Source organism: Callospermophilus lateralis, chromosome 3, assembly GCF_048772815.1.
Source record: "Callospermophilus lateralis isolate mCalLat2 chromosome 3, mCalLat2.hap1, whole genome shotgun sequence".
NCBI lineage: Eukaryota > Metazoa > Chordata > Mammalia > Rodentia > Sciuridae > Callospermophilus > Callospermophilus lateralis.
Window position 1 is genome coordinate 150884598 of NC_135307.1, and position 21384 is coordinate 150905981.

Genomic DNA, 21384 nt, shown 5'->3' on the forward strand with positions numbered 1-21384 from the left:
TGTGTGTGTGTGTGTGTGTGTGTGTGTGTGTGTGTCTGTTTTGTTGTGATGGAACCCTGGGTCCAGTGCATGCTAGGCAAGTGCTCTGCCTCTGAGCTACATCCCCAGAACTTGACCTTTGTTTTCAAGCAACTGCACTGACTGTTGGTTAGGCTCCAGAGAGCAAGGGTAGAAGCCATTGGAAGCCCACTGAAAAACCGGGGTGCAGGGAGGTGCAGGGAAGAGCACAGCAGTGTGTGGTTTGGATAGGAGAGGGGAAGGGTGATGGGGGAAGGGGCCAGATGCTGAAGATATTTTGCAGGTGATCACAAGGATTTGCTGACTGATTGTGCATGGTGTGTGAGAGGGAGGAATCTAGGGTGACCAAGGTGTACTCTGAACAATAAGAAAAATATGTTTTCTACTCTCTGACTTGGAAGATAAAGTATTCGAAGGAAGAATCCTCAAATATTAATTGAACATTTGGATACGGGTCTGACATTTGGAGGAAAGATCCTAGCTGTAGCTATCAACTTGAGAGTCAGTGAACACAGAACTGGCTGCTGTCTCCTAGAGGGTGATCATGAAGTTTGCGGGGCGGGGGGGGGGTTTGAAGACGAAGCCCAGGAACATCCCAACACTTCGAGGTCAAGGAGATGAAAAGTAACCAATAAAGGGAACTGAGAAAAAGGCCAATGAGTAAGAGAAGACCCATGAACTTTTGGTCCCAGTAGTATCAGCTATCTGTGACTGAGAAACAAAGCCCCACTATTGCCATTTAGTGGCCTAAACAATATTTTACGACTTCTCATACTATGAATTGACCGGGAGGTTCGTTTTTATCACACTGATGCTATAGTATCCAAGATGGATTCATTTGTGTCTGGAAAATTAGTGGTCCTGGTTGTGGGCTAAGGCAGCTCTATTCTCTCTGTGAAGTCTCTGCCTCCAGAAGATGAGATCACCTTCCCCACTGCATGGTAACTGGGTGACAGCAGCTGGGGCTGCTGGGCCTCTCAGGACCTAAGCCCAGAACTGTCAGAGCATCACTTCTGTCTGCCAGGTCCTATTGGTCAAAGCATTGAGGCTAGCCCAGTCTCAGGGCAAGAAACCAGGCTACATTTTTTTTGTGGGGGCTACTGGGGATCAAATCCAGGGCCTCTCACATGCTAAGCATGTGCTTTTTCTCTGCAACTGAGTTACACCGCACCCCAAGCTCCTTGATTTGATGGAGCAGCAAGTTATCCTGTGCACACAAGGGAAAGAAAGACCACATGCTATGTTATATTTCCTCTATTCATAATTTTATATATTTGATTAAAACCAATAATTTAGGACAAGTGGTATAACTCGAGATGCTGGTAGTTAATTTTCTTCTTCCACTAGGCAACCATATGCTTGTGTGTGTGTGTGTGTGTGTGTGTGTGTGTGTGTGTTATTAGGGGTTGAACCCTGGGCTGCTTTACCACTACCACTAAACTACATCCCTAGCTGTTTGCCCTTTTTAACTTTTTTATTTTGAGACAGTCTTGCTAAGTTGCTGAGGATGGTCTCAAAGTGGTGATCCTCCTCCCTCAACCTACTGAGTTCCTGGGATTACAGGCATGCATCACAGCACTTGGCTCAACCATGTGCTTTTTTAGTAAATCCTTTCATTTGTTTGGGCTGTTTCCTTATGTGGTCCACTACAGGACTAACAATCAGAGGGGAATGGTAGCACTAGATAACTTTAAAATTTTTCTGCATGTTTTTGTTTTGTTTTTTGTTGTCTTAAAGCTTGCAGTTACTGGCCACGTTTTTTGTTTGCTTTTGTTTGTCTGTTTGTTTGAGACAGGGTCTCCCTATGTTGTCTAGACTTGTCTGGAATCAACTGATCCTCTCACCACAGCCTCCAGAGTAGCTAGAGTAGCTGGGATTACTAGCGTGGGCCACAGAACCCAGCTTAGATAACTCTCAAACTAAGTAGAAAATGCAGGTCAGGTGCTTGGCACAGTGCAGGGCACATGTTGTGCTAGCTACTGTAACTGCCTTATAAATCTCTATTCTCTGGCAGGAAGCAACATTCTGCACAGGGTTGGTGGCTGAGCTGGAAGAAGACCCTCTGACGGCAGACTCTCTTCCTCTGAAGCTATCACAACTAACCAGAAGAAATTCTTTCCAGCATAAAGAACTCAACAAACCGGTTTCAAAAATCCCGTTTCTCCATGTTTACCTTCTTTATTATGTGTTTACTTCTTGAATGTTAAAATATTTAAGGACCTTGTAGAGACAAATTCCTTTCTATCATTCTTTGTTCTTTGTTCCTACACAACAAAAACACCACCGGCTCTATTGAGCTTACTTTGCGTCATGCTGACCACTGCTAGACATTTAACAGACATTATTTAGTTTATTCTTTACCACAACCTCTGGGAAAAAGGCATTACTCCAGTTTTGCAGAAAAGGAAAATGAAGCAGAGAAGTTAAGGAACTTGCCCAAGGTCACAGAACTAAAAATGACAGGGTTTCAACCCAGGCCACAGATGCTAGAGAATTCAGAGAAAATCCCCATCACCCCAGTCAGCTGAGGTTAGCAGGAGCATGCACTTGTTTCTCAGTTACACTTTACCCCTGGGCAGGAAGTGACCCCATCAGAACTGATGCCGGCAGATAGTGACTTGAACATTGGGCCCTCAGACCACGGACCCACCCAGGCATTCTCTCTCTGGCTTGAGGGTTCCTGCCAACTCATTCAGCCCATTACCCCAGGGCGCTTATGTGTGCGTGGGGTAGTGAGGGGTACAAGCCAGTACCGCCTGGTTGTGTTCATTTTCAGGGGCGCAGAGAGCGATTGAAACTTTGGCTTCAGCTTTTAGAGATGCTGAACGGACCAAACTTTGGTCCTTAGACTCACCTGTGCGGTTCGATCGCTCCATTCACCAGTCTCTTACATTCCATGCCGGCTCATTCCCACCCCAGAAGGCTCCCTGCGCCCCAGTCCCCGAGCCTGCTCTCCCGTGTCACTTGCCCCCGCTACTATTGCCTGCTTGGAGAAGCTGTCTAGGCTTAAACAGAAACCAAAACAGCCGGACGCCCAGAAGCCTTGGGGAGGGAGGGCAGACCAGTTGGGCGCAGAACTAACTCATTTGGGTCCCGGAGCCAGCTCGGCTCCGCAGTACCTTCTAGTGCCCCTTGCTCAGGCTGCTCCCCTCTTCCTTTTCAGAGCGGGAGAAAACGGGTGGCGACCCCGGCGGGCTCAAGCTAACAGCTTCTGACGGGCGAGGAGTGGGTGGGGGCCGGAGGGCGGAGCAGGGGCGGAGCTCGCGGAAACTCCGAGTGGAGCCCCGACTCTTCTCACCCGCCAGGGGCGTCGGGCGAGATGGCGACGCGCAGTGTGGGCCGCGGCGTCGGGCGGCTGCTGGGCAGCCTTTGCAGGCGTCCGGGGCTGCCGGTGCGGCCCCTGCGCGGGCTGAGCGCTCAGGGCGGGGCAACTTCCCACCTCTCGGGGAGCGCCCCCGCCGTAGCCGCAGCGCAGCCGGGTTCGTATCTCGCTCTGAGCGCTCAGGCTGCCCAGGAGCCGGCTGCCTTTTGGGGGTCGCTGGCGCGAGATACGCTGGTGTGGGACACCCCCTACCACACTGTCTGGGACTGCGACTTCAGCAGTGGCAAGATCGGCTGGTTCCTGGGAGGCCAGTTAAATGTATCTGGTGAGTGGCCTACGGGGGACTCTGGACGCCCCCGACTCACGAGTCCCGGGGATACTCAAGGAACCTCAGAAGGCAGCAGCTGTTCCTGGGCCAGGCGAATCGCAGCAGGCGTCTCGGCTGCCTTAGAGCAATCCCCGTTTCTAGTATTCCGCTCCACTCATTCAGCCCTAAGGCATGTCACCCCGGTCCCGCATCCCTCCAGGTCCTAGGGAATGCAACCCCCTTCTGGTCAGCTGCGAGCCGGGAATCCACAAGTTCGGCTCCAGGCACTGCCTGTGGAGTCTCGGCCCCACGTCGGCTTGGCCTTGTCCCAGGGAAGCTTCTCAACCGACAGTCTCCTGAGTTTAATTACCGAGTTCCACAGTGTCTCAGAGCGCAAGCTGTGGGGAGCATCGGACAACACACTGGGCCAGGCTTGGGTGCAGAGTGCCCTGCTCAAGGAACCGGGACTTCCCGGCTCCTGTCCCTGGGCGGGAGGGGAAAATGGAAAGCGTGTAGTGGTTGTCACCTATGACTGCCGTGCCTGGGGACAGACGGTGGCGAATGGCCTGGGGAAGAGAAACACTGACACCCTTACAACCCCCACTCAGCGTCTGGAATCCGTTATCTCCTTACTCAGGGGTTTGTGGGCGGGAAGTTCTCTCTAACCCCTCCCCCCTCCCCTCTCCCCAAGACCTGCACCTCAAACGCACAAACCCAGCTTTGGAACCGGTGGGATCCCAGAAACTAGCTCCAGCAGACTGCTAATCCTCTGATTTCTGCTGAGCTGGAATCCAACTGTTCTGCTAAGGTTTGGGGGTGGGGGAGGTATCTGTGGCACTCTCACCCCAGTACAAGGCACTGAGGAGGTAGAAAGAGAAGGTCCTGGAACTGTAGGCCTGGCTGGACACATAGGGTGGGCCTCAGATGAAGGGCTGCTGTCCTGCAGGATGGGGTTAATGGGTGTGGTGGGTCTGCCAGATGTTTAAGAAAAGGACAACAGATCATGCCCTGGTCAAGGCCCAGCCTGGAGGTGGGATCCTGTCTCTTCAGCTTCATCATCCCAGTTATTCTACTCCTCTGAGCCTCAGTCTCTCATTTGGTTGTTGGTGTTTTGTATTCTTTCTTTCTCTTTTCTTTTTTCCTTGGAACTGGGGATTGGATCCAGGAGTGCTTTACAACTGAGCTACATCCCCAATGCATTTAAAAACAAAAATATTTTTTTCCCCCAAAACAGAATTTCACTAAGTTGCTGAGGCTGACTTCAAATTTGCAATCTTCCTGCCTCAGGATCCCAAGTTACTGGGATTACAGGTGTGGACCATTACACAAGTCTCTGTCTCCTCATTTGTAAAAATAATGCTCACTTTTTAGGCTGGCTGTGAGGACAGAATGCTCACAGGTGTTGGAACAGACTCTTTGCTTATTGGTGATCGATGAGCAGTAGCAATTTCAATATATTATATTCAAAAATAGCATGAAATTATAGGTAGTGTCTGTTTTTCAAACAAAAAAGAACTTTGGGCCAGCATTTTCCCCCACATTTCATGTTGTGCTACAGGCTTAATCAAAATGAGTCACTTACTAGATAAGTGTTTTCTTTAAAACTGACTCAGCAGCAAATGTCCTTGAACTAGTGGAGGTGTGTGTGTGTGTGTGGGGGGGGGGTGGTGGTGGTGGTGGTGGTGAGAAATCCTTAGGTTTGCAGAGTTGATGGAATGTGCCCTTGAAGGGTTGATAAAGCAACATGCAGAAGCAAGAGGGCAGAAAGTATGCAGTTCCTTTATAGACTGCCTCTGGACTCTGGAGGCCAAGGCTACTTGGGAACATCTATGGTTGGCTCCTGCACAGTTGCAACTGGTAAGACAGTGGATAGACCTCATTGGGCTGACCAAGGATTCTATGAGCTAGGGTCAGGGGTAGTCAGCAAGAAATTCTGAATCCCTTTTCTTTCATTTATTTCTCCTGAATATAGGCTTGATAGCTCATATTCTGCTCCACTCATTCAACTCTAAGCCCTATCACCCCGGTCCCACATCCCTCCCCGTCCCAGGGACTGCAACCCCCTCCTGGCCAGCTTCAAGCCAGGAATCCACAAGTCTGACTTCAGACACTGCCTGTGGAGTCTCAGCCCCAGACACTGACCTTCAGAAAACTGTCTTGTAGAAAAGCATCTATTCTGTAGCTTTCTCATCTCAAATGGGCATTCCTAGCCACTCATCAGTCAGCCACATCCTTGTTCATTGCAGACCAGTGTCTGTGGACCAGAGTGGTAAATAAGAAAAAGAACAAGCCAGGCTGTGGCTTCACTAGGAGCTACCTAGAAATTTGTGGAAGGGGTGCTTTGACCTAGTATCTCTCTCTCTCTCTCTCTCTCTCTCTCTCTCTCTCCCCCTCCCTCCCTCCCTCTCCCCCCCCCTCTGTTAAAACCAGCAGGATAACTTGTTTGCCAAAATCATCCCTCTTGAAACTTGTGTTACTCCTTCAGAAATATCTAGATCTAGACCAGCAGTTCTCAGTTTTTCCTTACCTGGGAACTTTTTGGACATGCAAATTCTGGTGCCCATCCTAGACTTCCAGAATCATGAACCCTAGGAATAGGGACCTTTCATCTAGAATTAACAAACCTTCCATGCATAAGGATGTGCACCCAGGTCTAAGAATCATTGACATATATTCTCCAAACAGAGGAAGATGAAAGGCCTTCTAAATTAGGCAGAATTGGGATACACATGCTGGAAATAACCCTACTAAAGAAACAAACAAACAATGGCATGTGGGTGTTACAGTACACTTTCGAGGTTCCAGGTGGGTCTTTTGAGTCACACCTAGGTTGGAATCTTTAGGTTCTCTTTACTATACTTTGCTTTTTCCCTCATCTATAAAATAAGAATTGATTGTAAGCGGATTCTATTCCAGTTACCATTTTTGCATACGAAGCCTCCCCCAAGTTTAGTGGCACAAAGACAACTACCTTTTTATTATGCTCACATGTCCTGTGGGTCAGAATTCTAGACACAGCCTGTGAGGATGACTTGCTTCTCTCTCATACTTGGGGGAGCATCTGCTTGCTTCTCACTCCTGAGTGTGAGGCTGGTTGGTACTATTGTGAGAATATGGTGTGTCTCCTCAAAACTCCCCACTGTGAGGTTAAGATGGAAAAAAATCTAACCATAGTATTCAGAGGTGGGATTTTGGAATGTGATTAGAATTAGATAAGGTCATCAGGATGGAGCCTTCATGATTAAATCCTGGTCACTTTATAAGAAGAGGACAGAGATACAGAAGACACACAGACAAAGTCCCTGTATCCTGCCATGTGACACCTTTGCACCACCTTGGGACTCTGTCAACAAGAAGGACATTACCAGATGTTCTTCAAGGCAAGCCCTTTAACCTCTAGAATTGTGAACTGAATAAACCTCTTCTTTGTTAAATTATTCTGCTGTGATATTTCATTATAGTCACAGAAAATGTACTAATACCTTTTAAATGACTTGAATCACAGGTTGGGCTCCACTGATAAACTACACACAGCTTCTCATACCCAAAAATTATACAGAATTTCTCACAACATGATGTCTAGGCCAAGGTAAGGACCTGTGGCCAGAGGTCCAAGAGATCAATGCAAAAATTGTTAGGCTGATAAGCCTATTTGACCTGGGAGGGTTACCTGTTTGCCCAAGTTTCCTTATTGATGAGGTTTATCAGCACTCACCTCCTAGGGCTCTTGTTAGGATTAGATAAGACTTATAAAGCACTCAGCACTGTCTTTAATGTATTACAGCCCCAATTACTGACCAGTGTTAATTATTAATGAAACATTTGGGGAGACTGTGACCTTGAATTTGGCCTTCAGCAGCTGCTAGGAACTGTGTTCCACCTGCACTGGACCATGTGTGTTTGTATCTGATCATCTCAAGATGGGTGAGAAGCTGACTTTGGAAAACACACAGGCACCCAAATTGCTCCCAAAGCATCCCAGTACCCTGCCCATTCAATGCTTTGATAGCCAGGTGGGATGAGGATGTCGCTGCCCCCAATGCAGCTAGGTAGATTCTCCACTGCCTTCAGTGACTTGTCTCCTTTGCCTTTATGTAGGTCTGCTTTGCAGAAGGTTCTTTGGAAAAATAAATTCTATAAAGGGATTCTTTCCCACCTTTGAAATTTGGTTCTGTTTTTATAGGGTGCACAGGTGTTTTTGCTCTGTGGCATGTAAACTGAAGAAGTCAGGAAGTTGCAAATGAAGAGCCACAGCATAATGATGTGTGTGTGGCTTTCAAAACACACAATTGGGCTTTAATTTCTAAACCCTAAAGTTTGAGTCTGATTTATTTTAAAAAAATGGGTGTATTTGTACTTAAGCAAGCATGTAAATAAACTATTTTTAACCAAGCATTGATCTCCTTGCTACCCCCCTGGGGTGCTGGGGATCAAACCTAGGGTTTCACAGGTGTCAGGCCAATGCTCTACCACTGAGCTGCATCCCCAGCCCAAACAGTGAGAGTTTTTTTTTTTTTCTTTTTCTTAATGTGTGTATGATGCTATGGATGAAACCCAGGACCTCACATGTTGGGCAAGTGCTGTACCACTGAGCTATACCCCCAGTCTTCTTGGATGATTTTTGGAAGATGAATTATAGGAACAGAAATCATTTTACTGCCACTTTCTCTTCTATTACATACCTCCTTCAATAATCCAGAAGACAGATACATTGATGATGGCAAGATACTACACAGTTACACAGTTGTGCTTCATTTTTCTCTCAAGTGATTAAAATAACTTGTGTAAGTTTTTTTTTTTTTTTAAACTCTAAATGAAAATGTAACTCCAATTTTAGGAGGCGTATCCTCTGGAAGAATCTGAATTCTTCCCAGTTGTCAGAGGCATGACTTACTTTAAATAGCAGATGCTCATGGAAAGTTGGCAAATACAATTTTTGTGACTGACGTAATATCCCAGTATATGCCAAGGAGATTTGCTATTTAAAGAAAACCATTGTGAATCCTTTTGTGAATTTTAACTCCCTAGTTTCTTTTGATTAAAATTAACTTTTTTTTTTTTTTTTTTTTTGTGTGTGTGTGTGGTACTAAAGACTAACTGAGGGGTGTTCTACTACTGAGCTAGATCCCCAGCCCTTTTTATTTTATTTATTTATTTATTTTTAAAATATTTTTTTTTAGTTGTAGTTGGACACAATACCTTTTTATTTTATTTATTTATTTTTACGTGGTGCTGAGGATTGAATCCAGCGCCTCATACGTGCTAGGTGAGCACTCTACTGCTGAGCCACAACCACAGCCCTTGCAGCCCTTTTTATTTATATTTTTTATTTTGAGACAGGGTCTTGCTAAATTTTTGAGGCTGACTTCAAACTTGCAATACTCCTGTTTCAGCGTCCTGAGTAGCTGGGTTACAGGAGTGCACCACTGTGCATGCTTAAAATTATTTTTTTGTGTGCTGGGTCAACTTCAAATTGGGGTGTGTATGTGCAAGGGATATATTTAAACAACTAACCAGAGTTTTTGGGCTGAGCGTGTAGCTCAGTGGTAGAGTGCTTACCTAGCGTACGTGAGAGGCCCTGGGTTTGGTCCTCAGCACTACAAGGAAAAAAATAGAGTTCTTGAAAATTCCTACATTAGTATGTTTCATTTTCATACTGGAAATGATAACACTCTTGTAATTCTTTTTGGTTAGTGAAACTAAAAACCCATGACCCACAAACAGGTATTAGTTTAACTGCTGGGAGGCTGTGTTGGGCCTGAGCTCCAGTGAACTTGAGCCTGCACTCTGTTCCCAGGGGCTTCATCTCCTCCTCAGGACATCAACATGAAGTGGTTGGTGATCCCATTATCCAGGTGTGGCAAAAAGGCTCCAATTTATACAGTAGTCGAGTAACTTAGAAAATACCCCAACCCACAGACCTGAATTCTAATCAAGAGATGGATCATAAATCAGTTGTCAAAAGACAAAATCAACAATTTAGTTTAACAATCCTGATTGGTTTTTTTGCTTTTGTCTTTGTCTTTTTTTTTTTTTTTTTTTTTTTTTTTTGTGATTCTAGAATTGGGCAACACTTCTATTTTGTAAAACAGATCCAGTGTTCCAATGGGCCAAGCTTAGAAGAGGTTGGTTTTATAGATAGTGAAGGGTTGAAAAAAGTAGTAAAAACTATTTTGGACATTTCAAAGTTATTTTCCTTTTTTAAGGCAAGAGCAGGGAGACAGAATAATAGAAAAATAACTGATGGGTTTACATCAGTTTGTTTCAGGTTACACTGGGGTGTGTGTATGTAAGGATTAAGGCAGAGGGAACTTTATTACCATGCCAATTGAAACAGGCCTATTGGGGAAGTTTGGCTGTTACCCCACTAGTCCTAATTTTTCTTAAGGGCAAATAAACAGCCTAGTTTCAGCTTGGCGACCTTGAACTTTAACAGGAGTGACTCCATTTTAATTTTCAGCCTGATCTATGTAGGAACTTAATCCAAAACAACGGCCTTCTGTCATTTTTATTCAACATAGTAAACGAACAAGTTCATACTCTGGTAACTTGCTCAAGGGGTTTTATTTATTTATCTTTCTTTCTTTCTTTCTTTCTTTCTTTCTTTCTTTCTTTCTTTCTTTCTTTCTTTCTTTCTTTCTTTCTTTTTTGTAGTTGTTAGAGGAAGAATTGTGCTCATGATAAAGGAATCTGAGGGTCCCTGTCCTCAGCGACTTTTTGATTCCTATGGGAGTCTGGTTCAGCAATGTGTCCCAGAATGGAGACCACTGAACAGAATGAGGAATTAATAAGTGTTGTGGCCAGTTTTCTGCTGGAAGGAAAGACTTTTGTGTGTTGAGAAATTTGGAAAAGGCTTGAAGTAGGTGGGGCTGTGCCTTAGATTGCACTAGGCCTTTCCCCACTCTTCTTGGAAACACTTGGAAATGTTTTTTTTTTTGTCCCATTGCCCAGTTCTTTGAATTGAGTTTTTTTTTTTTTTTTTTTTTTTTACTGGTGTGTGTGTGTGTGTGTGTGTTATTTAAATGTAGGATTTTCATCCTCCCTTCCCAATTTCCTTCCCTCCATATTTCCTTTCTTCCTTCCCTCTTTCCCTTTCACCTCCCTTCTCTTTTCTTCTCTCTTCTCTTTCCTTTTTTCTTCTGTTCCCCTCCTTCCTTCTTTTTCCTCCTGGATTTGAGGCACTAGCAGAAACCATAAGTAAGAGCCAACGTACCCATAGCATTTTAGGGCCCCTGTCCCCCAGGTTCCACACTGTGGTGGCTGTGAGCAAAGATGAGTTATTCTGTTTGTTTCTCGTGGGAACACTCTGACAACCTCTGGCCCCATAACAGAAAACTCTCAAATGACGCCTAATTCCTAAAGTCCCACTCAGAGTCATTAAACCACCATATGGATCAGAAAACTGATATTTAGCTTAAATAACAAGAACATTGTTAGTGGTTAGTGAGCATTTGGCCAGGGCTTGGACTTGAGACCAAGAATTTTTAGCTATGGCACCACACTGCCAGCTGGGCACGGCCAGATGTCATACAAGACAGGTATGATTAATTACTCTCCTTCTAAAAGGAAAAAACAAAACAACAACAAAACCTACCCACAACCCATGGAATCTAAAATCTACATATAAGATAGATGTGCTTTCATATATAAATAAAAAAATTTTACATAAAAAAGGATAGATGTGGATGTAGACACATGAACATCTGTCGTTGTGTGACGCTAAGACAAAGGGGGCAGCATGAGAATCATCTAGTTAAAATGGAAATAGGGGCTAGAATGAGGCTCAGCTACTTGTGTGCTTACAATACCACTAGGGGATTCTGACACCACTCAATATTGAGTAGCACCAATTTTGGCTAAAAATAAGATCTTCTATTTGAGGGACAAAGCCACAAAGATAAGAACTATGTTTCCTCTTCTGGTGCCAGCTAGACCCCAGTGTCCTCTTCTAGCTCAAGGACTTGAATGGTCCATGTGTTCATCATCCAGAGTTTTGGTGTATGCTTAGCTGTATGCTCTGGGCTAGGCTATCCATATACAAAATGGACAGGACATCTGGCCCCTGCCCAAAGTGGCACAGCAAGGAGTAAACATCTCAAGCAATTAGAGGAAGGCATGGGTCCAAGGGCAGAAAGATGTGCCAAGAGAAGGAGAAGTGTAAGCTGAGACAGGAGGCATGAGTTGAAAGGTGTGGGGCAGCATCAGTCAGGGGACATACCAGGACCCTGGGGCAGGAGGAGTTCCCTGAACTCTGCACAGCCAGCAAGGAAACATATCTTTCTAAGCCTCTGAAGCCACCAGTCAAGTGCCCTCTGCATTGTGGAGGAGGCACCTAGGGAACACTGCACTTGGGGATTCATTCTGACCTGCCTGGATTTCTGCCATCTAACCAGTCCCTGGGAAGAGATGGACACGCAGCTGATCTCAGTGGTCACCTGGCTGTACTCTAGTGCTTTCTATTGGTGGCAGGCTTTCCTCCTCCACCTTTCTTAGCTCTGACTTCCTGTTTGGCATAAAACAGGTGTAATCACTCTCTGGGGAAGAACAATGTGCCAACATTGTGGCTGTCATGAGAGGATGGGATGCGGTGAGATGAACCCCAGTGAAGTGTAAAATGTGGTTTGAGCCCTTCCTGCAGCTTTCTGGCTGGGAGCTTGGGCAGGTCACTGGACTACTAGGAAGTCTCTGAGGCTGTTTCTTGATCTGCATCTGGCTAGGCTGCATCTTCAGGGTTATAAAGGGTCAAAGTTTGTCCGACTAGAACTTCTCAGATGAGAGCGTGGACACACAGCTCCTGGGAACTTCTCAGCAGATCTGAGTGGTTGAAGGTTTGCATATATCACCAATACCCAGGTGATGGCTGGAGAGGCCCAGGGCTAAAGAGAGCCCATGTCTAATGTGAGTAGCATGCTCCCTGCCAACCTGCCTTTTGGGCACATAGCTTTCATCCAGTCCAATTCTGATTCTCCTCCAGAACTTTCTGCAGCACCAATCCTGAGCTAAGCCTTCCTAGCTTTGTCATGACCTGCCCAGAGTTACATCCAGGGCCAGGTACCTGGGGAAAAGGTCTTGTGCCAAAGGATGGCCTCTCTTCTGATTGCTCAGAAGCTAGAAATCCATAGTTTTAGTGTGAAAAGTCTCGATTTATCGACTACATCTCCCCCCCTACACTGGTCAGAGAAACAGCACATTTGTAAGCTGGACATAGTTGGCCAATATTTGCCAAACCAGTTTGTTCATTTTTTCCCTACCAGCCTTGTTTTTCTCACACCTACCTGAATTAGCCTTTGCTTTTCTAGACTATTCTAAGCCTCACCTGTTTGTTAAAATCACACCCTGTTCACATCTCTTCCTTCCTCCACCACAGACAGGGCTCACCTTTCTCTCACCTTTCTCTCTGTTGCATAAAGCTGTTCTTGGCTCCCTGTTGGGGCCATCACAGGGTGACTGTAGAGAGCACGGTAGCGAGATAGACTCTGAAGCTAATCTGTCTGCATTAAAGCCAGTTCTCCTACTGTGTGACCTTGGCCGACCACTTAACTTCTCTACCCGGACAACGCTAGTTCTCACTCCTGGCCTACGAGGGCGCTGTTCATGTGGAGGCTCTTGCTATTACTCTTTCAGTCTGGGGTTGCTCTTAACCTCCACGGGTTTGCCTTGTTTGGGTAAATTCAGCTCCGTTGTTCTGTTGGGACGAATGTTACCATACCTGCCATAGCCTGCCTTGTGTTTTGGTTACTTGCGTGTTTTCTTATGTTTGTAACTGTTAACCTGCACCCGTGGGGTTGAATATCTGTCCTTGCATTCCCTTCTGTACTCAGCATTGTGTCTTGATCAGAATTGGTGGCCAGGACACTGGTTGAATTAAACCACCTCAGGCTTTATGTACCTCTTCCTTCTGTGCTCCTAAAAGACCCCCCATCCAGAAAAACACTTGGGGAAAGTGGCTTACAATGAGTGGAAGAGGAATACTAGTGTTTTAAAAATTGCATACCATGTCATGCTGAAACACAGAAACCCTGTGGTCTTCTTGATGTTATCTGTGGTCTCTGGGTCTGGGTGCTCCAGGGCTAAAGCTGAAAATAATGTCAGAAAGCTTTGTGATAGTTTCCCAGGCACAGAGGTACACACCTATAATTCTAGCTACTCGGGAGGCTGAAGCAGGAGGATCATAAGTTTGAAGTCAGCCTTTGCAATTCAGTGAGGCTCTGTCTCAAAATAAAAAATAAAAAGGGCAGGGGGATGTAGCTCAGTGGTAAAGCACCCTGGGTTTAGTCTCCAGTACTGTAAAAACAAAAAAACTAACAAATAAATAAAGAAACTCTTGATGATGGTGTGTGTGTGTGTGTGTGTGTGTAGGTGTGTGTATGTGTTGATAACTTTACTAAACAGAGTGTAGCCTGGCTTTGCTGTGTACACATGGCATCTGAAGAAACGTGTGCACACACACACTATATCTATTGATTGTACAACTCCAGATTTGCCACTAAAACTCCTTTTGTCTCCCTCTCTCTACCTACCCACCCTCCCACTCTTTTTTTTTTATGTCATGGGAATTGAATCCAGGGGTGCTCAACCATTGAGCTATATCTCAAGCCCTTTTCATTTTTAATTTTGAAATAGGGTTTTGCTAAGTTGCTGAGGCTGGCCTTGAACTTGTGATTCTCTTGCCTTAGCCTCCCAACTAATTGGGATTCCAGGTGTGAGTCACTGCACCTGGCTTCACTAACCCCTTCTTAGTTCAACCTCTTGCTTTACCTCTCTTTTAGTTTTTGGGCATATCTTCTCTTCTTTTTTTCCTAGTACTTTAAAGAAATTTCCTGTATCAATTAGTAGTACTATTAATTTCCCCCCTGTATCTACATTTATTAAAATTTTTGAGGTACAAATTACGTATGGGACACTGAGGTGACCCTGAAAGACCAGGTGGACTTGCAACCACTGACCACTGATCTCCTCCTCCCCCAAAATCTATTCAGAGTACTCATTTCCTCCAATTACTTGGGTACCTTTGTTAGGAAAGTGAGTAAAGAGGAATTGGCTTTGAGGGTTGGTTGCAAGGGTCTGTTTAAGTAACTGGTCTGGGTTAAGGTCACCTTTGAAATCAAATGAACAGTAAACAGGATATCAGCAAATGAACAGATCATATTAATCCTCAGGTTTACAGTAAACCAGTAGCATTGACCTTCCATTTTTTTTTTACAGGCAAGTCATGTGATCTGAGCTTTGATAATAGAGGGGGGAAGGGAGCAGAACTTTCTGGAAAACCAGATGGCATTTTCCCATCATTGAGTCACTTTTTGGAACACAGGCTGGTTTATACGGTGTCAGGTGGATACCTGAGAGAAGATTTGGATCCCTGCGCTGGCTGGTACCTCTACCTTGTACAAGGAAGCTTGCTCCACGAGCTGTGTATTCTTTCCTGCAGCTCAGGCTGCAGTGCCCAGTGCAGGCTACACCTAAAACCATCCAGGGAGCTTTGAAAACCATGAGGTCCAGCCTGGAGCCTCACTGGGTAGGGAGACCAGGGAAGGTCCAGGTGATGGCAACTGGTAGCCAGAGTTGGGAACCACTGGTGTTTGTGGTCCCAGTAATAGTTTTGAGAATAAGGAATATTTGTAGGAGGTCACCTTTCACCTTTGGGATAATGTTTACAGGGTGGTACCTCCATTTTTGCAGCTCTGACAATCACCCTTTCCTTGCAGGGAGGTAGAAAGCTTACCATGGATGAGGGCAGGGTCTCTCTCTGCACAAGTAGAGCCAGCCACAGCAAAGTAGATCCCTGCCCCCCTCTTCTCTCTAAAAACATGAAGAATTAATGTCTGTACAACCTGTTTTTGTACAGTCAACTGCTTGGATCAGCATGTTCAGAAGTCCCCCGAGAGTGTGGCTTTGATCTGGGAGCGAGATGAGCCTGGAACTGAAGTGAGGATCACCTACAGGTACTGTCTATCCCTTCTCCGGTCTCCACACCCAGCAGGGTGACCGGAGTTTCCCTGTCTGTTGGCATGGATCAATGACAGTCATGACTGCCAGCACCAGACACCCATGCTGTTCCACTTAACAGCGAAGGATTCTCTAGCTTGGCGGGAGCCCCAACCTCCTTGTTCACTTTGGCAATTTGATATCTTTAGATTCCCATAAATGCAACTGAGTTTTCTGAAACAAGCAGAGATGGCAAATGTTCAAGGTACAGGGGAGGCATTTGGCCTGGTCCTGCTGTTGGTGTCTGGCTCTGGGGGAGAGGGTGGCTGAATATCAGAGAACCCGATTCAGCTTTGGAAATGTCCTTTCATTTCAGAAAAAGGAAGCATGGGAACAAACTGAATAAAATACACACTGGAGTCATAAAAGCCAGTCACTTAACCTTTTATTCTCACTTGTGAGTGTGGGACAATACATAAAAATAGCCTTGGAGTTTTTTTTTTTTTTTTAACAAACTTGATACCATATTTTGCCCCATAATCATCATTACCACATTCATATACATTTATGAGCATTCCATGCATCCTCATTTTGTATCAAACATAATTTAGTCATAAATGATTTTAAAGTAATACTGGCACAATTTTTAAAAAATCGCTTCACATAATGATCACACCCCACTTTTTTGTAAATAAAACAAAAAAATTTGGCACAAGATCTGCAACAATTATGTGGTAAAATATGGTGATTTTATTCTTGGATTTCTTAAGCAGATTCTTTGCTATATCATGGGCCAAGCACATGTGTATTGGGCGGTTTAGCTGAGCTCATGAGTAATGGGCCTTCCTAAGGTTTCCTGTAGGGGCTTAATTTCTTTGTGATCAGTCAGTGTGGAATATAGGTTTGGCATTAAAGTCTTCTTGGCCTGAGACTGGGGATGTAGTTCAGAGGTAGTGCAGTTGTATAGGATGTACCAGGCCCTGGGTTTCATCCCTAGCACTGAAAAAAAAAAAAAAAAAAAAAAACCAACAAAAAAATCAAAACCAAAAAACCCCAAACCTTAAGGCACAATTTGCCATAATTTTCCTTTACAACAAGCTGCCTAAATTGTGTGTCCTTTGTTCACATATCTTTCCACCCCTCACCCCTTCAGGTCTTCTGCTATGATCACTATCCTAGAGGTGGCTTCAGACTTCCCTGGTCTAATCATCTAGCAAGTCTTCACTGGGTGCCTTTGTGTCCACCAGGACAGGATAGGTTATGTGTAATGACAATCAATCCTCAAATTCCCGGTAGAGTGGTCACTTTTGACTGAATAGTCAAGGAGGTTTTCCCTGAAAAGGAGGTAGAAAGCTCACCATGGAAGTCATTTAAGCTGAAGTCCAATGACAAGGGGAATAATTTGCCCCGGGAACAGAAAAAAAGTACAAGTAACTGGGACCTGGGAGAGAGGGGGACACTGGAGGAGTATTCAGAGAAATGGGTTCAGCCTGAAGATCTGAGCCACTTGAGTGACCTGAAGGTAAATGGCCCCCCACCATTGCTTTTCATTTGTTTCTCAAATTTCAGTTTTATCCCAGACCAAATTCACCAAGCCTGGTAAAACTGTGCTCTAATTAACTTTTGCATGCAGCAGTGGTGACGTTGGTTAATTTGCTTCAGCTCCCAGCGGAACTGGCCTGCTTGTGTCCCCCGCCCCCACCTTATCCCTCAGGCCCATCAGAGACTTCACAGCTGTGGATCCTCAGCTTCTTTCCCTTACAGGCCTGAACTCTGGGCTTGTGTTTGCTTCTTATTTCTGTTCCCTATCTCCATCTTGCTTCTGAGAGCCTTGGGTCCACTGGACCCACCGAGTAAATCCCCATGCAGTCCTCCTGTGCACAGGGGATTATGAGGGGTGCTGGTCCAATAAATAGGGTGCTGTGACACTTTAATGATTTTTGACCCAGCTCCATTTGTCTGTAAACAGACTTTTCTTCTGAAAAGGGCCTTAAGGCAGTTGCCTTGGGAGTCATCCTTCAATAAAAGATGAGAAACATCTGTGAGGCCAGAGGTGCTAACTGGATACCAGCTGTGAGCAGTCCAGTCCTGGCACTCCCTGGAGGACTAAACTCCTTTCATCTGTGTCCAGCGTGTGCCTGGACCCTGGGGGCGGGTGGGCCATGGGTTACACCCACTCCCAGCCTCTCTGTATGCTGCAGTCTTCAGCAGGGTGTGAACTAGGCTCCACGGCCCCCTGAAATGTCTGGTTAAACATAAACCATGTGGAATGTTCAGGACTGCGGCCAGTCCTGAACAAGGGCGACTTTAGTTCCATAGCAAAGAAGTAGCCTTGGGTCACAGACAAATTTATGAATACAGGTAAGGTATTTATTATTCTAAGAATGAGCAGACTTAGTCCAAAATGGTTTTGCTGATCTTAGCCGGCTTAAAACCAGGTGGCTATTTCTATTTGCTTTTTGAGTGAAAAGGCTACATACAGGTTACCTGTAATTGTAGCGAGTCCTTGAAGGACCCTGGTTAATCATCTTCCTGGTCATTTTAGGAGTGTGATATGAGATTTTCTTCCTGTTCTTCCACACTTACTGCTGGCTGTCTACCAGCAGACATAAGCATGCTGGAGGGTGCACATGAGCGCACACACACACACACACACATGCACACACACGCGCTCACACACACACAAGCACACAAGCCAGTGTTAAAAACAAGGGCAACTTAGTCATTGAAATGAAGCGCTTTCCTGCCCTGATGTCCCTGATGTCTCATGCAGTGGTACCACAGGAGCTTCAGAATAGCCACAACCTTTCTGGGTTCAAAGGTTAACTTCTAAACTCATAGCCTCTTCCTTCCCTCCTTTTTTCCTTCCTTCCTCCCTTCATCCCTTCTTTCCTCTTGTGGTGCTGGGGATGGAACTCAGGACCTCATACTTACCAGGTAAGACTTGTGCCACCACTGAGCTAGAGCCCCAGCCTGCAGGCCCTTTAAAGCAACCCCACAGGACTGTACTTTCCATAGGTTGGGGTGTTGATGCAAGCTTACAAGTGGCTGGAAATTCTGCATGCTAACATGCCCCTGGGACAGTGACCAAGGAGAAAGAAATTTCTTGACTTTTACCCCTTACTTTGACCTCAGGCACAGCAGGCAGTTGTCAGTCCCTGCAGACTCACCCTGGGATTGGCACAGTGGACTTTGCTCTGGAGGAATTTGCAGCCTGATTTTTCTCTGGTTATCATAGGACTTGGGGGTCAACAGAAAAAGTCAAATTCTGGTTTAGGACCATCTTCTGTTGGTTTGATGAATTGTGAAGTCACATAGTCTCTCCAGGAACAATTTTCCCATCTATAAAATGGAGGCAAAAATTATAACCAAATGACTCTACAGTGTTAGCACAAGGAGATGGTGGAATGCATTGAAGTGTAAATACTATCTGAGTGTGGTGGTGCATGCCCGTAATCCCAGCTACTAGGGAGATGAGACAGGAGGATTGCAAGTTGGAGGCCAGCTTCAGTAACTTAGTGAGACCATATCAATAGCTCACTCTCCATAAACTACGGGGCTTAGCCCTTAAGAACACATACATACACACACACACACACACACACACACACACACACACACACCCCTACATGTCTCAAAATAAAAAATATAAAAGGCTGGTATTGTAGCTCAGTGGTAGAGTGCCCCTTGGTTCAATCTCCAGTACCAACCCCTCCTCCAAACAAAACAAACCAATTAAAAACAACAAAAAATTATCCAGTAAAAAAGAATGATGATTATGATAGTAGCCACTATTTATGGAGTACTAACTTTGAGTTCTATTTTAAACACCATGACTGCATTATTTTGAAGACCACAATTTTTTTGGAAAAGAATAATAATGCTAATTATTATTATTACTACTTCCAATGTTTTATCATGAAAAATTGAAACAGTGCACATACCATCTGCCCACCACCTAGATTTGTTTTGCCATGTGTAGTTCATCCATCATCCCTCTAAGTATGTTCCCAGACATCAGTATACTTTTCACAAGTCTCCATCATGCACATGATTAACTAGAGGACTTTATGTTTTTATTTTTCTCTTTTGATGTGAAATTTACCTGCAATGGAATGCACAAGTTTACATTTGCTGGATTTTGACCCATGCATACCCCTGTGGAACTCAAATTCGTATTTTAAGAAACAGAACAATCATTGCTTCAGAAAATTCTTGTGTCCCTTCTTAGTTAATCACCACCCCTCCCCCAACAATCAACTTCCAGTCTGATTTATTTTCTGAATGGGTATCTTTTTTAAGCCAACCTTTCAGAAAAGGAGACAGACTTAGGTGAAATTGTTTAGGAGCAACGGTCTGGTGGGGGAAGCCATGGCTTGATTCCATGTCAGCAAGTTCAGAGCCAAGAACCCACATCACATGCCATAGGCTATGTCAGCGACTTCACTGGGACCTGATGCATCCTAGGACGAAGCCCTTCAAAATGGGCTACGTCAGCATCCTTTTTCTGGGACTCAGCTTACGGGGCATGGTCACTAATGTGTTTTCTTCCTCAGGTTCCCAGAACCTCTCACTCCTGGATCTGCTAAATTCTTTAGACAGGCTCATTTCTGAAGAATCACTGTCATGCTTCTTTGTGTCATGAATCAGCAGTTCATTCCCCACAAACTACGGGGCTCAGCCCTTAAGAACACCTTTATGCTGAGAATTCACGAAAATCTCCACCATTGCTGTATTGCAGGCAGACATGTAGACAGACACACACACACACACACACACACACACACACACACCCCTACACACATATACCTTTTTTAAATTTTTTGTTACTGGAGGTTGAACCCGAGGTGCTGTTCCACCAAGCTGCATCACTGGCCCTTTTTATTTTTTTAAGATAAGTTACAGAGGGTCTTGCTAAATTGCTGAGGCTGGCCTTGAACTTGCAATCCTCCTGCCTCAGCCTCCCAAGTTGCTGGGATTACAGGTGTGAACCATGATGCCTGGCTACATTCACAGCTTTTAAACTTGTTTCCACAGCACTGGCAAAGCTCTGCTTCATGTTCTGTGATGGTTGTGTCATCTCTTGATAGATATGCCCTAAGTTACTTAATCAAGGTGGACACTCTTGTGGCCTTCAGGTGTGTGCTATTTTGTATATTAGCATCTAAACTCTACCTCACTTGGCCATGGACCTTTCCTGGGGCCAAGTGGTAGGGAGGCCTGGGGGGATTCACTTTAAGAACTTGGGGGGGGGATGCCAGTATCCTCACCTGGTTCCCATTCTGTTCACATCACCAGTGCCTTCTCCCTGTGGCTTCAAAACCAGAGCTGTGAGTAGCAGCAGCAGGAGCTAATTCTTGGACACATCCTGCCAGAGGGCACTGAGGCTGGGACTCAGCATGGGACTGATCTGTGCCCACTTCCTCATATGTGACCTGAACCCCCCTTTTAGCTTTTCTTTGCCCAGAGCCATCTCCCCAAGGGACCTAGCAGGCCCCTTGGAGCAGGGTCCCTGGAGGCCACTAGGCCAGGCATAGATAATTTGCATGCTCCCTGAAGCAAGGTGGCAAGAGAGCACTCTAGGCAGCTGCTTCTTCTTACCATCCGCATGTGCCTCTTTTAGAAGATGGTTCTTCTCATCTTAGTTCAGATGCACAGATTGTAGAGACTCTTGGGAGTAGACACACAGAAAAACTCAAGTGCTTTTCCTTCAGCAAGATGATGTCAATGTTGGGGAGACTGATGAGGCTTCAGCTCTACTACCTGCCTGGGTAGTATGTAATCTCCCTGCCAATCCTGGGGTCTAGGCCAG

The 21384-nt window shown here is 45.3% G+C and overlaps 1 protein-coding gene across 1 annotated transcript in view; it reads left to right on the plus strand.

Annotated features, from left to right (window-relative positions):
- The first annotated feature begins 3328 nt into the window (after positions 1–3328).
- Positions 3329–21384, plus strand: part of Acss1 (acyl-CoA synthetase short chain family member 1) — a 62806-nt gene continuing 44750 nt past the window's right edge. Inside the window, exons 1-2 of the mRNA XM_076851443.2 lie at positions 3329–3665; positions 15493–15589. Of these exons, the coding sequence (XP_076707558.2) occupies positions 3338–3665; positions 15493–15589 (425 nt within the window). The 5' untranslated portion in view covers positions 3329–3337. The remainder of the gene's footprint in view (positions 3666–15492; positions 15590–21384) is intronic.